This window comes from Propithecus coquereli, unplaced genomic scaffold (genome assembly GCF_000956105.1).
Source record: "Propithecus coquereli isolate 6110/MARCELLA unplaced genomic scaffold, Pcoq_1.0 Scaffold120, whole genome shotgun sequence".
Lineage (NCBI taxonomy): Eukaryota > Metazoa > Chordata > Mammalia > Primates > Indriidae > Propithecus > Propithecus coquereli.
In genome coordinates this window covers 1,597,706-1,615,105 of record NW_012136081.1, presented here as the reverse complement: position 1 = coordinate 1,615,105, position 17,400 = coordinate 1,597,706, and the positions used below count along the sequence as shown (strand labels likewise).

General features: G+C 51.4%; 4 protein-coding genes across 5 annotated transcripts in view; 2 read left to right on the top strand and 2 right to left on the bottom strand.

Annotated features, from left to right (window-relative positions):
• Nucleotides 1–3,257: 3,257 nt before the first annotated feature.
• CDCA5 (cell division cycle associated 5) lies at nucleotides 3,258–7,299 on the bottom strand. Its single transcript, XM_012665326.1, has 6 exons — nucleotides 7,254–7,299; nucleotides 6,952–7,046; nucleotides 6,808–6,873; nucleotides 6,687–6,722; nucleotides 3,465–3,896; nucleotides 3,258–3,338 (listed from the first exon to the last, which is right to left on the bottom strand). The coding sequence occupies exons 1-6, from the start codon at nucleotides 7,297–7,299 to the stop codon at nucleotides 3,258–3,260; spliced, it is 756 nt and encodes a 251-aa protein (XP_012520780.1).
• A 214-nt stretch (nucleotides 7,300–7,513) lies between these two features.
• On the top strand, nucleotides 7,514–11,639 carry ZFPL1 (zinc finger protein-like 1). Its single transcript, XM_012665643.1, has 8 exons — nucleotides 7,514–7,691; nucleotides 7,988–8,097; nucleotides 8,410–8,521; nucleotides 9,723–9,916; nucleotides 10,031–10,103; nucleotides 10,178–10,324; nucleotides 10,567–10,684; nucleotides 11,176–11,639. Exons 2-8 carry the CDS (start codon nucleotides 7,996–7,998, stop codon nucleotides 11,360–11,362), a joined length of 933 nt encoding a protein of 310 aa, XP_012521097.1. The 5' UTR covers nucleotides 7,514–7,691; nucleotides 7,988–7,995; the 3' UTR covers nucleotides 11,363–11,639.
• Nucleotides 11,640–11,691: 52 nt separating this feature from the next.
• On the bottom strand, nucleotides 11,692–12,263 carry TMEM262 (transmembrane protein 262). Its single transcript, XM_012665642.1, has 3 exons — nucleotides 12,090–12,263; nucleotides 11,887–11,986; nucleotides 11,692–11,768 (listed from the first exon to the last, which is right to left on the bottom strand). The coding sequence occupies exons 1-3, from the start codon at nucleotides 12,261–12,263 to the stop codon at nucleotides 11,692–11,694; spliced, it is 351 nt and encodes a 116-aa protein (XP_012521096.1).
• A 3,277-nt stretch (nucleotides 12,264–15,540) lies between these two features.
• VPS51 (vacuolar protein sorting 51 homolog (S. cerevisiae)) overlaps nucleotides 15,541–17,400 on the top strand; it is an 18,328-nt gene continuing 16,468 nt past the window's right edge. Inside the window, exons 1-2 of one of the 2 annotated variants that reach the window (XM_012665429.1) lie at nucleotides 15,541–15,928; nucleotides 16,445–16,574. In XM_012665429.1, coding sequence (XP_012520883.1) covers nucleotides 15,713–15,928; nucleotides 16,445–16,574 — 346 coding nt within the window. In that variant the 5' untranslated portion in view covers nucleotides 15,541–15,712. Of the gene's footprint in view, nucleotides 15,929–16,061; nucleotides 16,081–16,444; nucleotides 16,575–17,400 lie in introns of those variants that run through there. The other variant, XM_012665431.1, reaches the window with a different exon arrangement.

Sequence of the window (17,400 nt, the reverse complement as noted above, 5' to 3'; positions counted from 1 at the left end):
TAGCCTATGAACTATGAACACGGGTGTACAAATATGTCGCAATCCCTATTTTCAATTCTGTTGGGTCTTACATGCAGAGGTGGAATTATACTGAAAGATTTTAAGCAAGGGAGAAACAGGATCATATTTTGTGTCTTAGGAAATTCATCCTGGCTGCAGTGTGGACAGTTTGGGGACATGAGCAGATAAAAGGAAGGAGATCCACTAGGAGGCTAGTGCACCTGTCCAGTGGCTGTGGGGGTGGAGGGGTGCTGAGCAGGTTGGGGCTGCCCAGACAGGGTAGGTGAGGGAGGACAGAGCTGTAGCTGACCCCAGGTTCCTGGCTTGTGAGACTGGGTCAGCTGGCGGTGACGCTAATGGGATAGAGAGTACAGGAGTAGGCAAGCTGTTGGATAAGTAGTTTGAGATGACTTCTGAGTTGAGATACAGTTCTCTGAGGCTGTTTTAGGTACTGATTTGTAGCTCAGGGCAGTTTTGCGTTGTAAATAAAGACTGACAAGTCTTGAGCAAGGAAGCAGCCCAGAGAGCCTGAGGTCATCAGCAAGAGCAAGCAGGTTGGAAGGGAGGGTCCAGCACTGAAATTGGGTGTCATGACATTTCAGGGGAACCCAAGAAAAAGGAGCCAGCAATGTCATGGCCCCAAGGAGGGTACCCCTGGCCCAGGCAGCCGAGGCCTGAGTCTGGTGCATTCGGCATTAAGAGATCAATGGTTACCTCTGTCGAGCAGTAAATGGAATGATAAGGGCACCAGGAATAAATTCAAAGGAAGCAAATGGCAACTTGAGAATGTTCTTTCAAGGAGCTTAACCTTAAAAGGAAGGAGCAATGGTAGTAGCTAACAACAGATGCTGGTCAAAACTTTTGGTTGTTGTTTTCAACAATAAAATGAACATAAAGCATTCAGGACTTGGAGGAAAAAGGGGAGCAAGGTCTCAGAGACGAAAGATTTGATCAAAAGCCAGTGGAAAGGTTGGCTTTGAGAAGGGCCCATGTCCTCTGGTGGGGATGGAGGTGGAAGTGGATAGGTCTGGGGAGAATTTAATGGCCTTGACTTGTTTGGACTAGGAGGTGAGGATGAGATGGTGGGAGGCTAGTTTATGCCACCTGCGTGCATGTTCCTAGGCTTTACCTCAGATCACGTGAAAGAATTTCTAGAAATAAGCATCTTTGACAAGCTCCCTAGGAGGTCCTGCAGCACCCACCACTGTACAGCATCGTCTGGGCTCAAAGGAGCCTGAAAGGGAAGGGGGAAGAAGGGCTGGACTCAGGAAGGCATTTGGTCCCCAGGCATCTCCCCTGGGCAGTAGCCTCACCCCAGACCTGATTTCTTTCCTCCTAGAACAGGAGCGGGTGAGACTCACCTTGAGGTCTCCATTTCAGGCAGCCCTGCCTTGGAGGGAGCAGATGGGTGACTGGACAGAAAAAATAGACATGGCGGGGGGGGGCAGTGATCTACCACAGGGCAACTAGAGTGAGGCCAGGCTGACAGGCCCTGGACAAAGGGACAACCCTGGTGACACAGCACGAAGAAGGCTTGGTATCCTGGGCCTCACACCCTCTGCTCTGCCTTTGACCCAATAAAAGAAACACAGTCTACAAATAGGCAGAAACTCTTTAATCAGGATTTTTAAAAAAAATTTTAAATGAAATCCTAATTTTTCCTTAAACTGTACATTCTTAGTTCCTCAGAGAGAGAGAACAGTTTGCAGTGGTGATATCAACTCAGCATCATCTGGCTACTTCTGATTCTGCAGGACATATTTCCCAGAGTTCTGCCCTGCCAGCAAGTGAGGGTAAGAGTTCTTCAGGTGTGGTCCAGCTCAAGGACATCTGGGCATATCCTGGCAAGGCAGCTTGCTTGCAGCGGCTGACAAAGCACGAAGCACTGAGCAGATAGCCTTGCAGAGGGTTTCATGAGAGCCTACCAGGCCTGCACCATTTCATCCCAGTGCCCTGACCCGGCGCTGTTGTTCCCCAGCCCCTCTGCACTCCCCTTAAAGTCTGTCTCCATGAACTTGACATCCAAAGGTGCAACAGCCTGGTGTATGATGGGAGTGTGGTGGGCAGGTCAGCCTTTGAACCACACCTTGTACCAGTATTGAGAACAGAAAAATGTGGAGAAAATTCCCCGGAGACGATGAGATGCATCTCCCACCCTTCAACTCCTAGCACCTACCTCAAGTAGCGTTCTCAGAGTGAGAGGACAATAGGAGGCCAAAAATTAAAATTGCTGTCAATTCCTGCTGCTTTCTAGTGAGAAAAGCTTCTTAGAACTTTACAAGTGTAGTTGCAAAATGCAAGTAGGACTGGGACCCTTCAACCCACAATTTTTTCTTCTAGGGCCTAGTAGACTCTGTGCACCTTATTTTGTAAGAAATGGGTGTGGGTGACAAGATGGGGTACCATCTGCCCCTGCAGCAGAGTGGCAAGGCCCCAGCCTGGGCCCTGTGCAGGTGGCCACCCCAGAAGTGTGACCCTCAGGAGCCCACCGCACCTGGTGGCCCATCCTGAAATGCACCCTTTTTGCCCCAAGCAACCTGAGCTCTATCAGCCCGGCGTTTACCAAAGATCCCAACAGAACGCAGAACTGTAACACACGGCTTCTAGGTAGTAAACGCTTGTGGCCTGAGACCCAACTAAGGCTTCCCTCCCTCCTTCAAAATAGATTTTACATGTTGAATGTGCAGCTTCTTCCTCAAAGATGGAACTGTCCCCCAGCCCATGAATGTTCTCCTGGGCCATCTACAGAATCTACAAGGAAACCCACAGAACCCAAAGCCTCTTTACATGGATGGGCTTGTGGCTAGGAACCAAGCCACCAACAGAAGGCAACTCAGGAGGAGGCTGGCTCTGCCCCGGGGCCTGTTTCTGTTGGGGCTGGTTCAGGGCAGCCACCCTTCCCGAGAGCAGAGGTGCCCTCTCACCTCCATTCCTCATCTCTTTAACCTCTTCTGGCTGGGCCAGTGGTTCTGCTCCCCAGTCTGTGGCCCAACTGGAAACTGGCTGCACTACCTTGGGGAGGTAGGAAGGAGAGGATAACTGGAGACAGGACACCAGTGGGTAGCCAGGTGGCCCCATTTCCTCAAATAGAGATGGCTGTCGGTGCTGCACAAACCCTCAGAGGTGGCCAGGCCTCACATGCGGCAACAGCACATGCACAGGTAACAAGGCTGGGGGAGGGGATCCCGAGTATGCTCTCCACAGAGGGGGCTATATACAAGGAGAGGGGAGTCTGGCCAGGTGGACCCCACCGCATCTCATTCAACCAGGAGATCAAACTGCTCAGCAGCTTCAAACTCGGCATTCATGGCCGCAGCCCACTCATCCAGCTCTGACTTCTGGGGGAAGAGAAATGGGAGGCAGGTGAGGAGGGGGGACACAGTGGCTGGAGCATCTCACCCATACCCTACAGGTGCTACCTATCCCCCAAAAGTGCCAGAGCTGAGCACCTGACCCTCACTCACCAGGATCTCGGGCACCTTCTTCTTTCGTTTCTGTTTCACGACTGGAGGCGAGATTCCAGGGAGAGTCGTGTCTGGGGCCCAAGGCTTCTCAGGGACCCTGGGGACCTCGCTTGACTTTGAACATACCACAGGCGAGACTCCTGACAAATCTTCTGCCCCTAGCAGCCCCTCAAAGCCAAAGCAGGAGCGGCGGCCCGGGGTGGAGGTGGAGGCAGAGCCCAGGGTCTCCAGCCGACTGTAGGATCGCCTGACTTTCTTAGACATTTCCACATCCCTGGCATCCAGGCCTCCTTCTCTAGAGCTGGACTCGGCGTTTGGGCTGTGCACAGGAGTGGTGGCTGGGGTGAGTGGGACGCTATGGATCTTGAAAAGGTCCTCCTTAGCAGGCTCCCTGTTAGGAGGGTTGTTTTCTTTCTCCAAGAAAAAAGAAATCTGCAACACAACAGAAGACAGAACGACTTTCTGTTACTTAGCAGGAATACATGCTTCCAGAAAAGCCCAGGATTTAGGGTGGAAAGACAGACCCATAGGACAAACACTTTAAACGAAAAGAGACAAATCAGCCCCTGAAAGAGATGTGGAGAAGAGGAAAAAACAATCTGTCATTGCTTCTGAGGTATCTACTTTTGTGACACAAAAAGACTTGCCATCATCTGTTGGTGCTGTCAGCTGTTTCCAAAATGTGCCCAGCACCCAGTCACCTCTGAGATGCGAGCCCCTACTATGCATCTTCTAGAACAGCTCGGTGACCTCTGGATTGCTCTCCCTGCTTCCGCCCTTGCCCTCTACAGTCTGTCTGCCACACAGCTGATGAGCATTGTCCTAAGACATCCAGTCAATAAGTACTTATTGGCACTTGTCCTGTGCCAGGCACTGGGAGTACAGCTGGGAATAAATCAGAGAAAACCCCTGCTGACACGGAGCTTCCATTCCGGGGAAAACAGACAATAAGGAAAACCATGTATTATGTTAGAGGTATGAAGTGCTACAGAAAAAAACAGAACAGGATAGAGTATTGGGGTTGGGTTAGAATTTTAAGTAGGTGAAGGTCAATGTTTGGCCTCACTGAGATGACATTCAAGCTACAATTTGAAGGAGGTGAGGGAGTGACTCGTGGACATCTGGAGGAAAAGTGTTCTAGGCAGCAGGAACAGAGGGTGCAAAAGCCCTCAGGCTGAAGTCTGCCCGTCAGGGTCAAGGAAGGAGGAGGCCAGTGCGGCCAAACTGAAAGGAAGTAAGGGGAGAGGAACTGAAGATGAGGTTCAAGCAGTAATGGGCGGCATTACAGGGCACTCTATAGGCCACTGACAGGGCTTTTTGCTGAGGGACCAAGAGAGCCACCGCAAGCCTTTGCCCGGGAAAGGTACAATCTGACATGTGCGTTAGAGGCTCACACGTTGTTCCTCATGATTCCACTCTCAGCTCACACTCTGCTTCCTCAAGGAGGCCACCACCTACCAGCCCCTCTTCACCTTTGCTAGTTACTCTGTCACGTGACCTCTTTCATTTCCTGCACAGCACCATTGCTGTCTGATTTTGGCTGGTCCCCTGGTTAACTGTCACCCTGACTAGGATGTGAGCTCCCGAGAGCAGGGATCTTGATCTGTCTGACCAACCTTACCCATGCCTAGCACCTACAGCAGAGCCCTGCATGTCACAGGTGCTCAGTAAGTAGTCACTGAACTAACGCACACTTGGCACTGAGCTTTCTGGTGGACAAACAAGAGGGGAAATGGGGCAAATTCAATGACTCTTGTGGTCTAATACAAGGAAGTACATCAGTTATCAAGAGAGACATTTCCTGGCTATAAGCTCTGGAGAATCCACCGCTTGGGTCTTAGGAAAAGGGATGCTGAATGGAATGGGGGCCACCCCTGACTACTTCCTCATCCCGTACAGTCAAGCAGTCACCCAGGTCCTTGAAGCTTTATCCTGCTCGATGTCTCATGAATCTATCAGTTAACCAAGAAGAATGAGTGGCCATCTTGGAGAGGCAGAAATCCCTGCCCTCAAAGGACTTATGTTCTTAGAGGGGAGAGAAAATCAACAAACAAGAAAACACTGTCAGATATTGGTAAGGCCTAAGGAGAATTACACAGAGAAATGTGACAGTGATAGGGTAAGAGTAGTTAGGGAAGGCCTCTGGGAGGAGGGTCCTTCTGAGCTCGGTCCTGTGTAATGGGACAGTGATGTGGAGGGGACTGTCCCTCCAGGGAAGAGCAGCGTCGCCTTGCCATTACCTTAGCTCAGGTGCACAGACACACCACACTGCTGTTCCCCAAACCTCATGATTTCTCTTCGGACTCTAGATCTCTGCACATGGCTTCCTTTACCTGGAACACCTCTGCATGTCTTTAAAGACTCAGTTTCTTTTTTTTTTTTGAGACAGAGTCTCACTCTGTTGCCCTGGGTAGAGTGCAATGGTGCCATTGTAGCTCACTGCAACCTCAAACTCCTGGGGCTCAAGCAATCCTCCTGCCTCAGCCTCCTGAGTAGCTGGGACTACTGGCACATGCCAACATGCCCAGCTAATTTTTTCTATTTTTAGTAGAGACGGGGTCTCACTCTTGCTCAGACTGGTGTCAAACTCCTGATCTGAAGAGATCCTCCTGCCTCAGCCTCCTAGAGTGATAGGATTATAGGCATGAGCCACTGTGCCCGGCCTAAAGACTCAGTTTAAATGTTTCCTCTTCAGTGAAACATTCACTGAGTTAGGTACCATCATAGCACCTAGTATTTCCTCGTTGCAGCACCCAGTACACTATGTTGTAATCACTTGCTCATTTGTTTTTCTTCTCACTTGACTCTAAACCCCATCAGCTCTTCAAAGAAGTTAGCATTTCTCATTCATTACATCTTCAGATTTTCTGTTAAGGAAACATCCTTGATAATAACCTCTGCTAAAACTATAAAAATGTCATATTAAGTGACTTATCTTAGAACCACCATAAAAACCAAGGGCAAAATGGATTCGAAAGAAGACAGAGTACCTGTAGTTAGGACACAGCTCAGCTTTCAAAGGAAGCTCTAAGGAGAATGGCGGAATACACAAGGTATAAAGAGCCGAATGCATTAAGACTGCAGGGAGTAATCAACACTGGCAATGCATGCCGATGTTTCACGCTGCTGCAAAACAGCTCCCCGGGCAGATATGAGAGCTGCCAGCTCTAGGGTTCCACTCAACCTTATTCCACTCAACTAGGCAGATGAAAGTGAACTCACCCTAGGGCTCCTGCGAGGCGAGTGGGCAGCTGGGACCTGTGGGGACAATATCAATTGATTACATAGCTAGCTCCCAGTTTTGCTCCCCTACCACAACCTCCCCACCCACCTTAGCCCTTACCTCTACAGCATGGGCCACGATCTTCTTCAAGACGATGGGCTTTCTGACTGGAGCCTCCTGGGGTGGCTGGAGAAGAGGAGTGAACATGAGCTCCACATTAGTCCAGGGACCTCTAGGGAAGGAACTGAGAAACCCTGGGCTCACCTTCGGCCAGATTTCAGGGAGGATGCTCGGGAGATCAGAGCCTGATTTCCGCTGGGATCTCCGCAAAGACTTAGAAGGAGATGGGGACCTGGGCCCTGGAAAGAGAAAAAAATTAAGAGGCAGAAGTGGAATCTAGGCCCTAGAGCCTAGAAAACAGGTTCTAGAGAGAGCGAGAAACTTCCCAAATAAGCCCTTTAGGGGCGCCTCCTCCGGCGGGGGCGGGGCGGGGGGGAGGGCCATTCTTCACAGTACTGCGTCCCCCAAACGGCTCGGCCCCATCTCTCCCGCGCGCTCCTGCTCACCGGAGCGCTGAGCGGCCCCTCCGGACCGCGTTCGCCTCCCAGACATAGCTAGTCTCGACCTCCTCCTGCGCCGCCGGCCCCAGTGCGAACCAACCCGGAGGGCCGCCTGACTCAGGAAACGTTCGAATTACCCGCCCTGCAGGGGAGGAAGCGGAAGTGACGTAGGGCAGGGGGCCGCTCCGCCGGATTACGACGCCCCCGCCGACACCCGTCTTCACTTCTACCGCCACAGAGGCGTGGCCCAGTGGCGCGCTGGCGTCATCAGCGCGCGCCGCACCCGGAAGAGACGTGGCAGCGGAGGGATAATCGGAACAGCCGGGGCTGAACAGGACCGGGCGGGAGAATCGGAGAGTGCAGTCTCTGGCTTTCTGCGCCTCGAACCATCTCTCGCGCCGGTCGGGACCGGTGCCGCGGCCGATCAGTAACACGGAGACTGGGGTTTGTAGAAAGGGGGCGGGGCCTGGAGGGGGTGGGGCTCAGGAGGGACCCTGGGGGCGGGACCGGTGGTATCAGGGCGTCGCTGATGGAGGTGCCGGGCCGGGGGAGGGATCCAGGAGGAATGTGGGGTCACGGGAGGCGGGGTTTATGCAGGGGGCGTGACCCGGCATAGGGAGGGGCGGTGGGCAGGAATTTGGGGTCAAGGCTAATATGAGAGGTGTCTAAGGGAGTTTAAGAGTGGAAACGAATTGGGCCACCAGAACCTGGCTTCCTACCAAATTAGGCCCCTTCCCCAGGGTCGACCATGGGGCTTTGCAAGTGCCCCAAGAGAAAGGTGACCAGCCTGTTCTGCTTTGAACATCGGGTCAACGTCTGCGAGCACTGCCTGACAGTCAATCACGCCAAGGTGGGACCTTCATAGGAGCAACTGAGCGGGGCATTGGGTGGGCAGGCGGTATTGACTCCTCCAAATCCATGAGAGGCCCGGCAATGGAATGTAAGGTCCACGTGGGCAAGGCCTTGGTTTATTTTGTTCAGTGCTTTATTCCCAGCCCCAAGAACAGAGTCTGACAAACAGTATGTGCTCAATAAATGTTTATTGATTGAACAAACAAAAGGATGAGTGTCCTCTGCGTCGAGAGAAAAAGAGGCAGCTGGGCCTTGGGGTGATAGGCTGTGGAACCCCTGCACTAGTTGTGATATCTCTCTCCCACTCCAGTGCATCGTCCACTCCTACCTGAATTGGCTCCAAGATAGCGAGTACAACCCTAATTGCCGCCTGTGCGACACGCCCCTGGCCAGCCGAGAGACGACCCGCCTCATCTGCTATGGTGAGGCCTTGGCACCTTGAGGGTATCAGGGACACCTCAGGGCCCAGCTTGGTGACTGGTTTCCAGGCCTTCCTCAAACAGCAGGACAGTGAGTCTCCCAAGTCTGAGAGGCCAGAGCCCCATATCCTAGTCCTGTGAAGTTACTTACCTCCTGTGTAAGCTCATGCAAGTCATTTTCCCTTTCTAGGCTTCCGTGTCTTTCCTAAAAATTAAAACTCCTAGTTACTGCCCCGCAGATCTTAGAGGGTTGAGTGAGAGCCAGTCAAGCTTGTGGGTGTGGTTGTGGCTCTGGCTGTGAACACTACCTGGCCAGACCAGGGCTTTCAGATATTCAGGATCCCTTACTTATTGGAAGACTAAACAGAGAGGAAATGAGTTTCCCCTGTTGAAGTTAGCTAAAAGAAGTCAGCAGACATATGTGTCATCACTGGAACCTGAGTCTGGCATAAGAGCCTCAGCTCCAGTTTTTGAGAGAGTTAGTGCAAAAGACGCAGCTCTACAGGTATCTCTCATAACAAGTGAGTGTGTGCTTGCATGAATCTAACGCACATTGTGTTTACGCGAGTATGTTCATTAGTACTTGTGGGTGGGTGAATGAGTAAATGTATGTATATGAACATATGAACATAGTATGTTGTGTGAGTACAAAGGGAATACATGGTTGAGGGTGCTTGAGTGTTAGCAAACATGTGAGTGTATAGATGTGTATATGTGAGGACTAGTGTGCCCGTAAGTGTAGATATAGGGAATGGCCCTTGTTTGATTACGTCTTTATAAGCACACGTATATTTGTGCCCATGGATGTGTGCAAGCTTATGTGTGTCTGTGTGTTTCTCTAGGTACCTTTTCTGAAACTCTTCTTTAATAGCCATTAGCCCAAAGAGTGTGGTGAGTGCAGGCCCAGAGAGGACTCGCTGAAAGAGGAGATGGCATTTTCTTCCCACCCAACCCCACCTCCCTATGGGCTGGGCAGCTTGGTACCATTTGCCTTGACTTAGTCAAATGGTGGTAGCCAAGAAGGCTGAAGTCTTGGGGAACACTGATAGAAACAGACGGGGGGTGGGTGAGGAGGGAGAGGAGAAGGCTCTGGCATACACATGTGCGTCCATACATCCCTGCAGTGGTCTGGGCTGTTGCTGGGTTAGGAGCCCTCAGTGTCTTCTTCCTCATGTCTTTTCTCCCCCATCTCACGGGCCCTAAGATATCTTTCACTGGGCCTGCATCAATGAACGTGCCGCTCAGCTACCCCAAAACACTGCGCCTGCTGGCTACCAGTGTCCCATCTGCAATGGCCCCATCTTTCCACCAAACAACCTGGATGGTCCTGTGGTTTCTGCACTGAAAGAAAAGCTGGCCACAGTCAACTGGGCCCGGGCAGGACTGGGCCTCCCTCTGGTGAGAGTCTTTGTCTGTCTGTCTGACCATCTGTCTGCCCAGGGCTCCACCTCAGCCAGATGGGTGGGTGGGCACAGTACTGGGCAGGCTGGTGACATAGGTTCCTTCCTCCAGATTGATGAGGTGGTGAGTCCAGAGCCCCAGCCCCTCGACACTTCCGATTTCTCTGACTGGTCAAGCTTTAATGGTAAGTGGTGGCTTCCACTTGCTGTTTGAGCCTGCTGTTCCCTGCTCTGCTGACAGCTCTCTCTCTACCCACAGCCAGCAGTGCCTCCAGACCAGAGGAGATAGACAGCGCCTCTGCTGCCCCAGCCTTCTACAGCCAGGCGCCCCGGCCCCCTGCTTCCCCAGGCCGGCCCGAGCAGCACACGGTGATCCACATGGGCAATCCCGAGCCCTTGACTCACGGTGAGCCGGGGGATTATCCAGGCCAGAGAAAGGTAGACAGGAGGTGGGATGGTTCATATGGAGGGAGCTAAAGGATCCAGAGACCCACCTGGGGGGGACTCTTCTCCACTCCAAGCACAGGCATTAGCTTCCCCCCAATTCTGAGATGGGCTGTCAGACTGGGGAGGGCAGGAGATCCCCTGCCCTTCTGCAAAGGAGCCAGTTTCCCTGAGTCTGTTGACATTAGTGGCTCCACCTTACAGCCCCGAGGAAGGTATATGACACACGGGATGATGACCGGGCACTGGGCCTTCATGAGGATTGTGACGATGACAAGTACCGTCGCCGGCCTGCCCTGGGCTGGCTGGCCCAGCTGCTCAGGTACACGGGGTCAGGCAGGGCAGGATGCTAGGAAGGGGAGGAGAGGGAGTGAGAGCCAGAGGCCCTGGGAGGGACAGTTTCATGACGAAAGGAGCTTGTTCTTGGCAATAAGGGTATCTGGGGCAGGGGCTGTGAAGTAGGCCTCAGCTGGGCAGTCGAAACCTTGGTATACCCCTCTCTGGGGCTGTCTCTTTGCCTCCTTCGTAGCAGCTTTGGACTCAGACTCTTTGAGACCCCTTCCTGCTTTGACACCCCCTAATCTTTGAAACTCTCCCCCATGCCTGACACTTCTTGGTTTCCAGAACACAGTCCTGTGCCTCATCTGGTTTGAGCTGCACAGTAACCCTATACAGTGGCAGGTGCAGAAGTGATCATCCCCATGGCAAAGACGAGGAAACTGAAGCTCAGGGGTGGTGACTAGGGCTCTTCTCCAGGCATGGGGGCCACCAAGGGCTGAGGGCCTGACCTGACTTTCCCCTCGTCCCTCCCAGGAGCCGGGCTGGGTCTCGTAAGCGGCCACTGACCCTGCTCCAGCGGGCGGGGCTGCTGCTACTGTTGGGGCTGCTGGGCTTCCTGGCCCTCCTTGCCCTCATGTCTCGCCTGGGCCGGGCTGCGGCTGACAGCGATCCCAACCTGGACCCGCTCATGAACCCTCACATCCGTGTGGGGCCTTCCTGAGCCCTGGCTTGTGGCTGGGCCAGCCTAGGACCTGGGGTCCCGCGGAGGGGAGGTGGGGAGGCCTGGGGGCTCCTCTTCTGTGCTCCTCACCCTCAGGCCTGAGACACTAAGATCCCAGGCCCAAGCCGAGTCCACCAGAGAGGCTGTAGGCTGGGCCTGGGGTCCCTGTAGGTCAAGCATTTGTCTTGACCTGCTTCCCCGGGGTCTCCAGCCTCCCGCCCCCACACCATGAAGGAGCTGACAGGTGGAAATAAACAACAGACTTTATTAAAACACCCAAAGCAGCCTTTTCCTTCTTCCTCCTCAGCCCTGTCCCCAGGCCCCAGACCTCAGTGGTTCTCCTCCCGGTAGTGGATGGCCAGAAACTCCAGAGACAGGCGGTTGAAGAATATGGCTCCATTGAGCACTAGGCAGAGGAGAGAGCCCCCATCAGCCCTGGTAGCCTTCCTTGCCTCCTCCTTGCCACATCTCAGGGTTCCAAAACTCCCTCTCCCCTTAGCATCCCCTCTACTCTCGTCACTCACTCAGGATGGTCAGGGCAAAGCACCGGAGTAACTTGTTTTCCATCATCTCCGAGTAAAGTGACCCCATGGCAGCCCAGCAGATGCTGATCACCTGAGAGAACTGTAGGCCATGTGTTGGGAGAAGGGCCCAACACAAAAGTGCAGTTTCCATCAGCCCCTCTGGCCTCCCCCAGCTAGCCCTTGAGTCCCTGCCTTGGGCCTACCATCAGGACGACCGTGTAGTGGAAGCTCATACGCTCATAATGGTGGGTGACACACAAGTTGTGCACGTCGCTGGCAAAGACACCCAGGTGTATGAGGAAAAGCATCAGCGCAGCCATGGTGAGCATCATTCCCTGAGGAAAGAAGAGCACAGCTAAGCGGTCCTGCCACCGCATCGCACCTAGAGCACAGACACACGTTAGATGCGAGCAAGCAGGCACCGCCTGGGAAAAGCAGCAGAGCCCTGCAGTTCTAGAGTGCCCAGTCTAGATTGGGATTCTAGAACCAGGGGGACAGTGGAGGAGACAAGATTCTAGAACACAGGCTGATTCCAGCCAACACAAGAATGTCTCATGGATGGCCAGGAATGCTTGGCCATCCATGGCGTGGGCAAAAGGTGCAGACCAGTGGGGGCCCCTGGCATTGTTGAACAGACAGCTCCCTCATCATCCCACCCCTCTCTCTGGATACTTTTGGGTGCATGTCAACTGTCTTAGAGAGCAGGTCATGTGGGCATGTTCTACAGATGAACTGTGGCTCAGAAAAGTTGAGGGGCATGTTCTAGATGTTCTAGATTTAAGCAGATGAGAGATTGGGACCAAGATGTGTAGCTGGAAGGTATTCCCAGGTGAGGTGGGGGCCTGGGCTGGATCCCAAGTTCCAAGTATTTGCACCCCCTATGATGGAGAGGAACCTAAGGGAAGGGCAGGACAGTGGATTCACCAAAGCTGTCCTGGGACCTTCCCTATCCTCTCCTCACATATAGTCCAGAGTTCACCTGGCTCCTGTATCCTCTCCCCAGATGTTCTTACAGGGCCCACTGCTGATCAGCTTTCCCCTCTCTGCCACCTTGTGTGTTGCTCAAGAGCATTTTCAACCCATTGCTGTCATCATTCCAAGAGTCCCATGAGAAAGCTGGGCGCAGGTGGCATAAATCCTATTTTACACTTGTGTTAAGGCACAGAGAGGGATTGTCTCACTCAAGCTATCACAGCCAGTGAGTGAGAGAGTCAGTACTGAACCTAAGATCCGATTTTACCTGAGGCTGTGTTGCCCCAGCAGGGATAGATGCAAGCCAGGAAGTTTTCTCCATCACATAAGAGGTGAGATCTCCAGGGCTGTCAACAAAATAAGCCAGAAAAACAGCCAGAAATGGTGTGGAGTAACATGCAGGCTCCCAGGGATTGAAGTAGGAGAAGAGAAGGGAGGAAGAGAGGACTTGGTGTTGAACTCAGTCACCCCATTGCCCCCTGCTCAACTGTGTACCCCAAAAGTTCTCAGGTCAGGGAACCCAAAGTCTTCTGCCTCTAAGCAGGATTAAAGCCTGCCCCCATCATCCACGCTTGCTGCCCAGTCTGTCACCAATCACAACAGTTCTTCAGACTCCCACCCTAACCACATTAAAGGGGTGATGCCCCAATGCCCAGCTGTGATCTCCCTGTTGAAACAATTACTAGTTCCTCAGTTCTCCTTTGAATAACAAATGAACTTTTATACATTAAAATTCCTAGCTTGATGCCATTTAAAAAATTATCCAACTAACATATGAATATGTTCTGTTAAAAGATTTGCATAAAGCACAAGCATACAAGGAAAATGTAACAGTCTCCCTCCTGTACCCCCACTCCTACAGAGGTAACTACCTCTTCGCCAGTTTGATGAGTCAGCATTTTTTGGGTCCCTTCTTTATGTAACTTCATACATCTAGATGTACATATATATGCATAATTTTTGAAACACTTTAAAAATTCATACCATATGTATTATCAAAGTAATTTTCAAAAAGTTAAAAATACGACATCTAAATATACAATGAACATGTAACTAAGATTTATTAACTCATCAGTGAGGGGGTTCCCCCTAAGTAAGCTGGTAAGGCACCTTGAGGAGCTGATGTGGATAGGCATTTAAAGAGGAATGTTAGAATATGATTATTAGGTCAGATACAAAACTGGTTGATGTCCTACAGGACAATAAAGGTTATAACCTTTGAGGGTACTTTTTCTGCTGAATATAAGTGTTTTAAATCTCTCCTGGACAATATCTACTTATAATTTCAAAGTCTACTTACCTTAATACCAAAATCAAACAACTGCATATTCCTGTGGGTAGTTAAATAATCCTTGGGTGGGCTTGTGAAACAATGCCCCAGTATGACATTAAAAGAACATGCTACACTCTTGGTCTTCCAATTTTTGGATAATTTTTCTTAACAGTATTCTGTAACTTTTAAAAAATTTATAAATTACTTGGAGTAGATCTAAATCTTTATATTCTTTTTTTTTTCCATTTTCTTAAGAAAATGAAAACTGGTGACAGCTTCATAGGCTGAAACCTTCATGTGTGTTTTGTAAACAGTTTCTAAACATTCCACTGATTCAGAGGTCAGCAAACTTTTTCTGTAAAAGAACAGATAGTAAATGTTTTAGGTTTTGCAGGCCATGTGGTCTCTGTGGCAACTACTCAACTCTGCTGTTGTAGTGCAAAAACAGCCATAGATAATATGTAAGCAAATGGGCATGGCTGTAGTCCAATAAAAACTTCGTTTATGGACACTGAAATGAATTTCATATAATTTGCAAGTGTCATTAAATGTTATTTTTTCTCAACCGTTTAAAAATAAAAAATAAAAAAATTCCAGTTCACAAATCACACAAAAACAGGGAGTGGGCTGTTTTTGTCCTGCAGGACCGGGCAATGAATAATTAAACCATTGGGTTTTTCCATTCCAAGCCTCCTCCTACCAGTCCATCATAAGCAATGTTTCAAGGACCATGTTGATGAACAAAGTCTTCTCTTTTTCCTCCATTCCAACTCATTGTGTCCCAATCAAAACTCCAAGTCATTCCCTCTCCTCTTGAACTCTTGACCTTTGTGAACTGCACCTTTGTTCAAGTCAGAAACCTGGGAATTATCCTCAACATCTCTCCACTCAACCCTTCAGCATATCCCATCAGTCACTTAAGATGTACCGAGTCTGTCTTCTAAGCACGACATAATAGGGGTTCTCAAATGTAAATGTACACCAGAATAACTTGGGGACTTTTAAAAAAGAAAATGGGTCAGAGCCCAGGCTTACAACTCGCCACTGGTGATTCTGAAGGCAATTGTGATGCATGCGAGAGGAACAGGCCTTGAGAAGCACTGCGCTAGTGGCACTGTGCGGGGTAGTGCACATGCATTTAATCCTCGCAGCCCCCCTGTGAAGTATGTACCCCAATTTTAGGAATGGGGACAACTGAGTCGATGCCCAGTTAACGAGGCAGTGGCGGGATCCCAGGCACACTCTGGCCCCACGTCCTGCCTCCGTCCACTGCTTCTGGGCAGCTTGCCTATGGGGGGTGCAGGGTTGGGGAGCCACGACCCGCCCCTCTTCTGGGAGGGCCGCATCCGACGCAGTTCCACAAAATCCTTCCATGCAGGAAACGGGGAACTCAGGGCTCTCCCGGAACCTCTTCACTCGGGGAGGACAGGAGCGGGGGAACTCTAGTCTCGAAAGACCAAGGCTACAGGGGGACGTTTCACCTGAAGGACTGCCTCGTTTCAACAACAACTTTATGGCTCCCGGAAGTACCTCCTCCCCATCCCCTTCCTAGCCTCACTCCCGTGGGCTGCGGTTGGAGCGATGGCTGCTGGGCCAGTCCACGGGTCTGGACCTGGGGACTCCCCGGAGGGGCCCGAGGCGGAGGCTCCAGAGCGTCGGCGGAAGGCGCACGGGATGCTGAAGCTTTACTACGGCCTCTCGGAGGGGGAAGCGGCCGGGCGCCCCGCGGGACCTGACCCCCTGGACCCGACTGATCTCAATGGAGCGCACTTCGACCCGGAAGTGTATCTGGACAAGGTGTGTGTGTGTGTGTGTGTGTGTGTGTGTGTGTGTGTGTGTGTGTATGTGTGTGTGTGTAAGTGTAACCAGGCCCCGATATGTTGCACCCGCAGATCATGCCTCCGACCTTGTGAGGTGTTCATAAGAGGAGGACGACCCTCGGCCAGGCAGTAGGGGGCAGAGCTGGAGTCTAAGGGGGCGTGGGGTGTGGGTAGGTTTGAACTGGCCTGAGGTGATGTGAGATCTGAGGTCTCCTGGGCTGATGTTGTGATAGGCCCGGGGTAGGGGGCGTGACCCAGGCGCTGACTGGCGCGTGGCTGGGCATAGGCTGAGCCTGAGGGTTTCAAATGCTGACAGACCCCAAAGAGGGTCGAACGTAGTAACCCCTGAGGTATGCCGCTTGTAGGACCCATGTATGGAATTCCTAACAGGGGTCGGGGCAGGCTTTCTTGCACCAAAAGACTATCAGTTGGGGGCAAGGTTGGGGGACATGAGTGCCCCCTGACCTGAATACTAACCACCCAACTTCTCCAGCTGCGGAGAGAGTGCCCCCTGGCCCAGCTGATGGACAGTGAGACGGACATGGTGCGGCAGATCCGGGCTCTAGACAGCGACATGCAGACCCTGGTCTATGAGAACTACAACAAGTTCATCTCAGCCACAGGTGATCCTCACTGGGACACGCAGTCTCACATCCCCCATTCCTCCCTTGGTGCTAAGAAAACCACAGGGGATTTGGGGAAAGGAGACCCAGATTCCACTCCTGCCCTCACATTATTCCACTCTCACCTGCCCCTCTCTGAGCCATCGCGGTCAGACTACCATAGACTACCCTCTGCTCTCAGAGGGTTAAGAACCAAAGAGGAGAAAGGACAAAATGAAATGAATTTATCTGAAGCACTTAATAGAATTCCTGACACCAAGGAGGCCTCAGTAAGGTTCTCTTATTTGTGGTAGCTTTCATCTCTGATCCAGGTCTACCTTGAGGGTGGTCTTGTCATTCCCTTCCTATCTTCCTCCCTCCTTCCCCCACCATCCCTCCCTCCTTCTTTTCCTCCTTCCTTCTCTCCCTAATTAAGCAAAGAGAGAAAATTTATGACATTAAGGAACACAAAGATCATGTAAAGGCTTGTTTCTTTCTGTTCCCTTTCTTCTCTAGTACTAGACAATGTTCAGCTAGCTAGCATCGACATCAGTGCATTAAGGAAATGTACTGCTCAGACTTTTGTAATAATTTTGGACCCACATGTGCTTAGTCCAGGAGGCAGATCTAAAGGGTTTGCCTGCAGTCCATGGAATGTTCTGTGAGCATCTCTGGGGTTGTATTCTGCATCTGTTACTTCCCTAGTGGAACAATAATGGGTGAAATGCTCATTGTTCTTTTATCTGATTTGAAGCAGGTTCAGTGAGTAGGCACCTCATTATTTGCTAGTATTAGCATCAAAACAGCAAGAAATTATAATTTCTGTGCTGAGAAATGTCTCACAAGA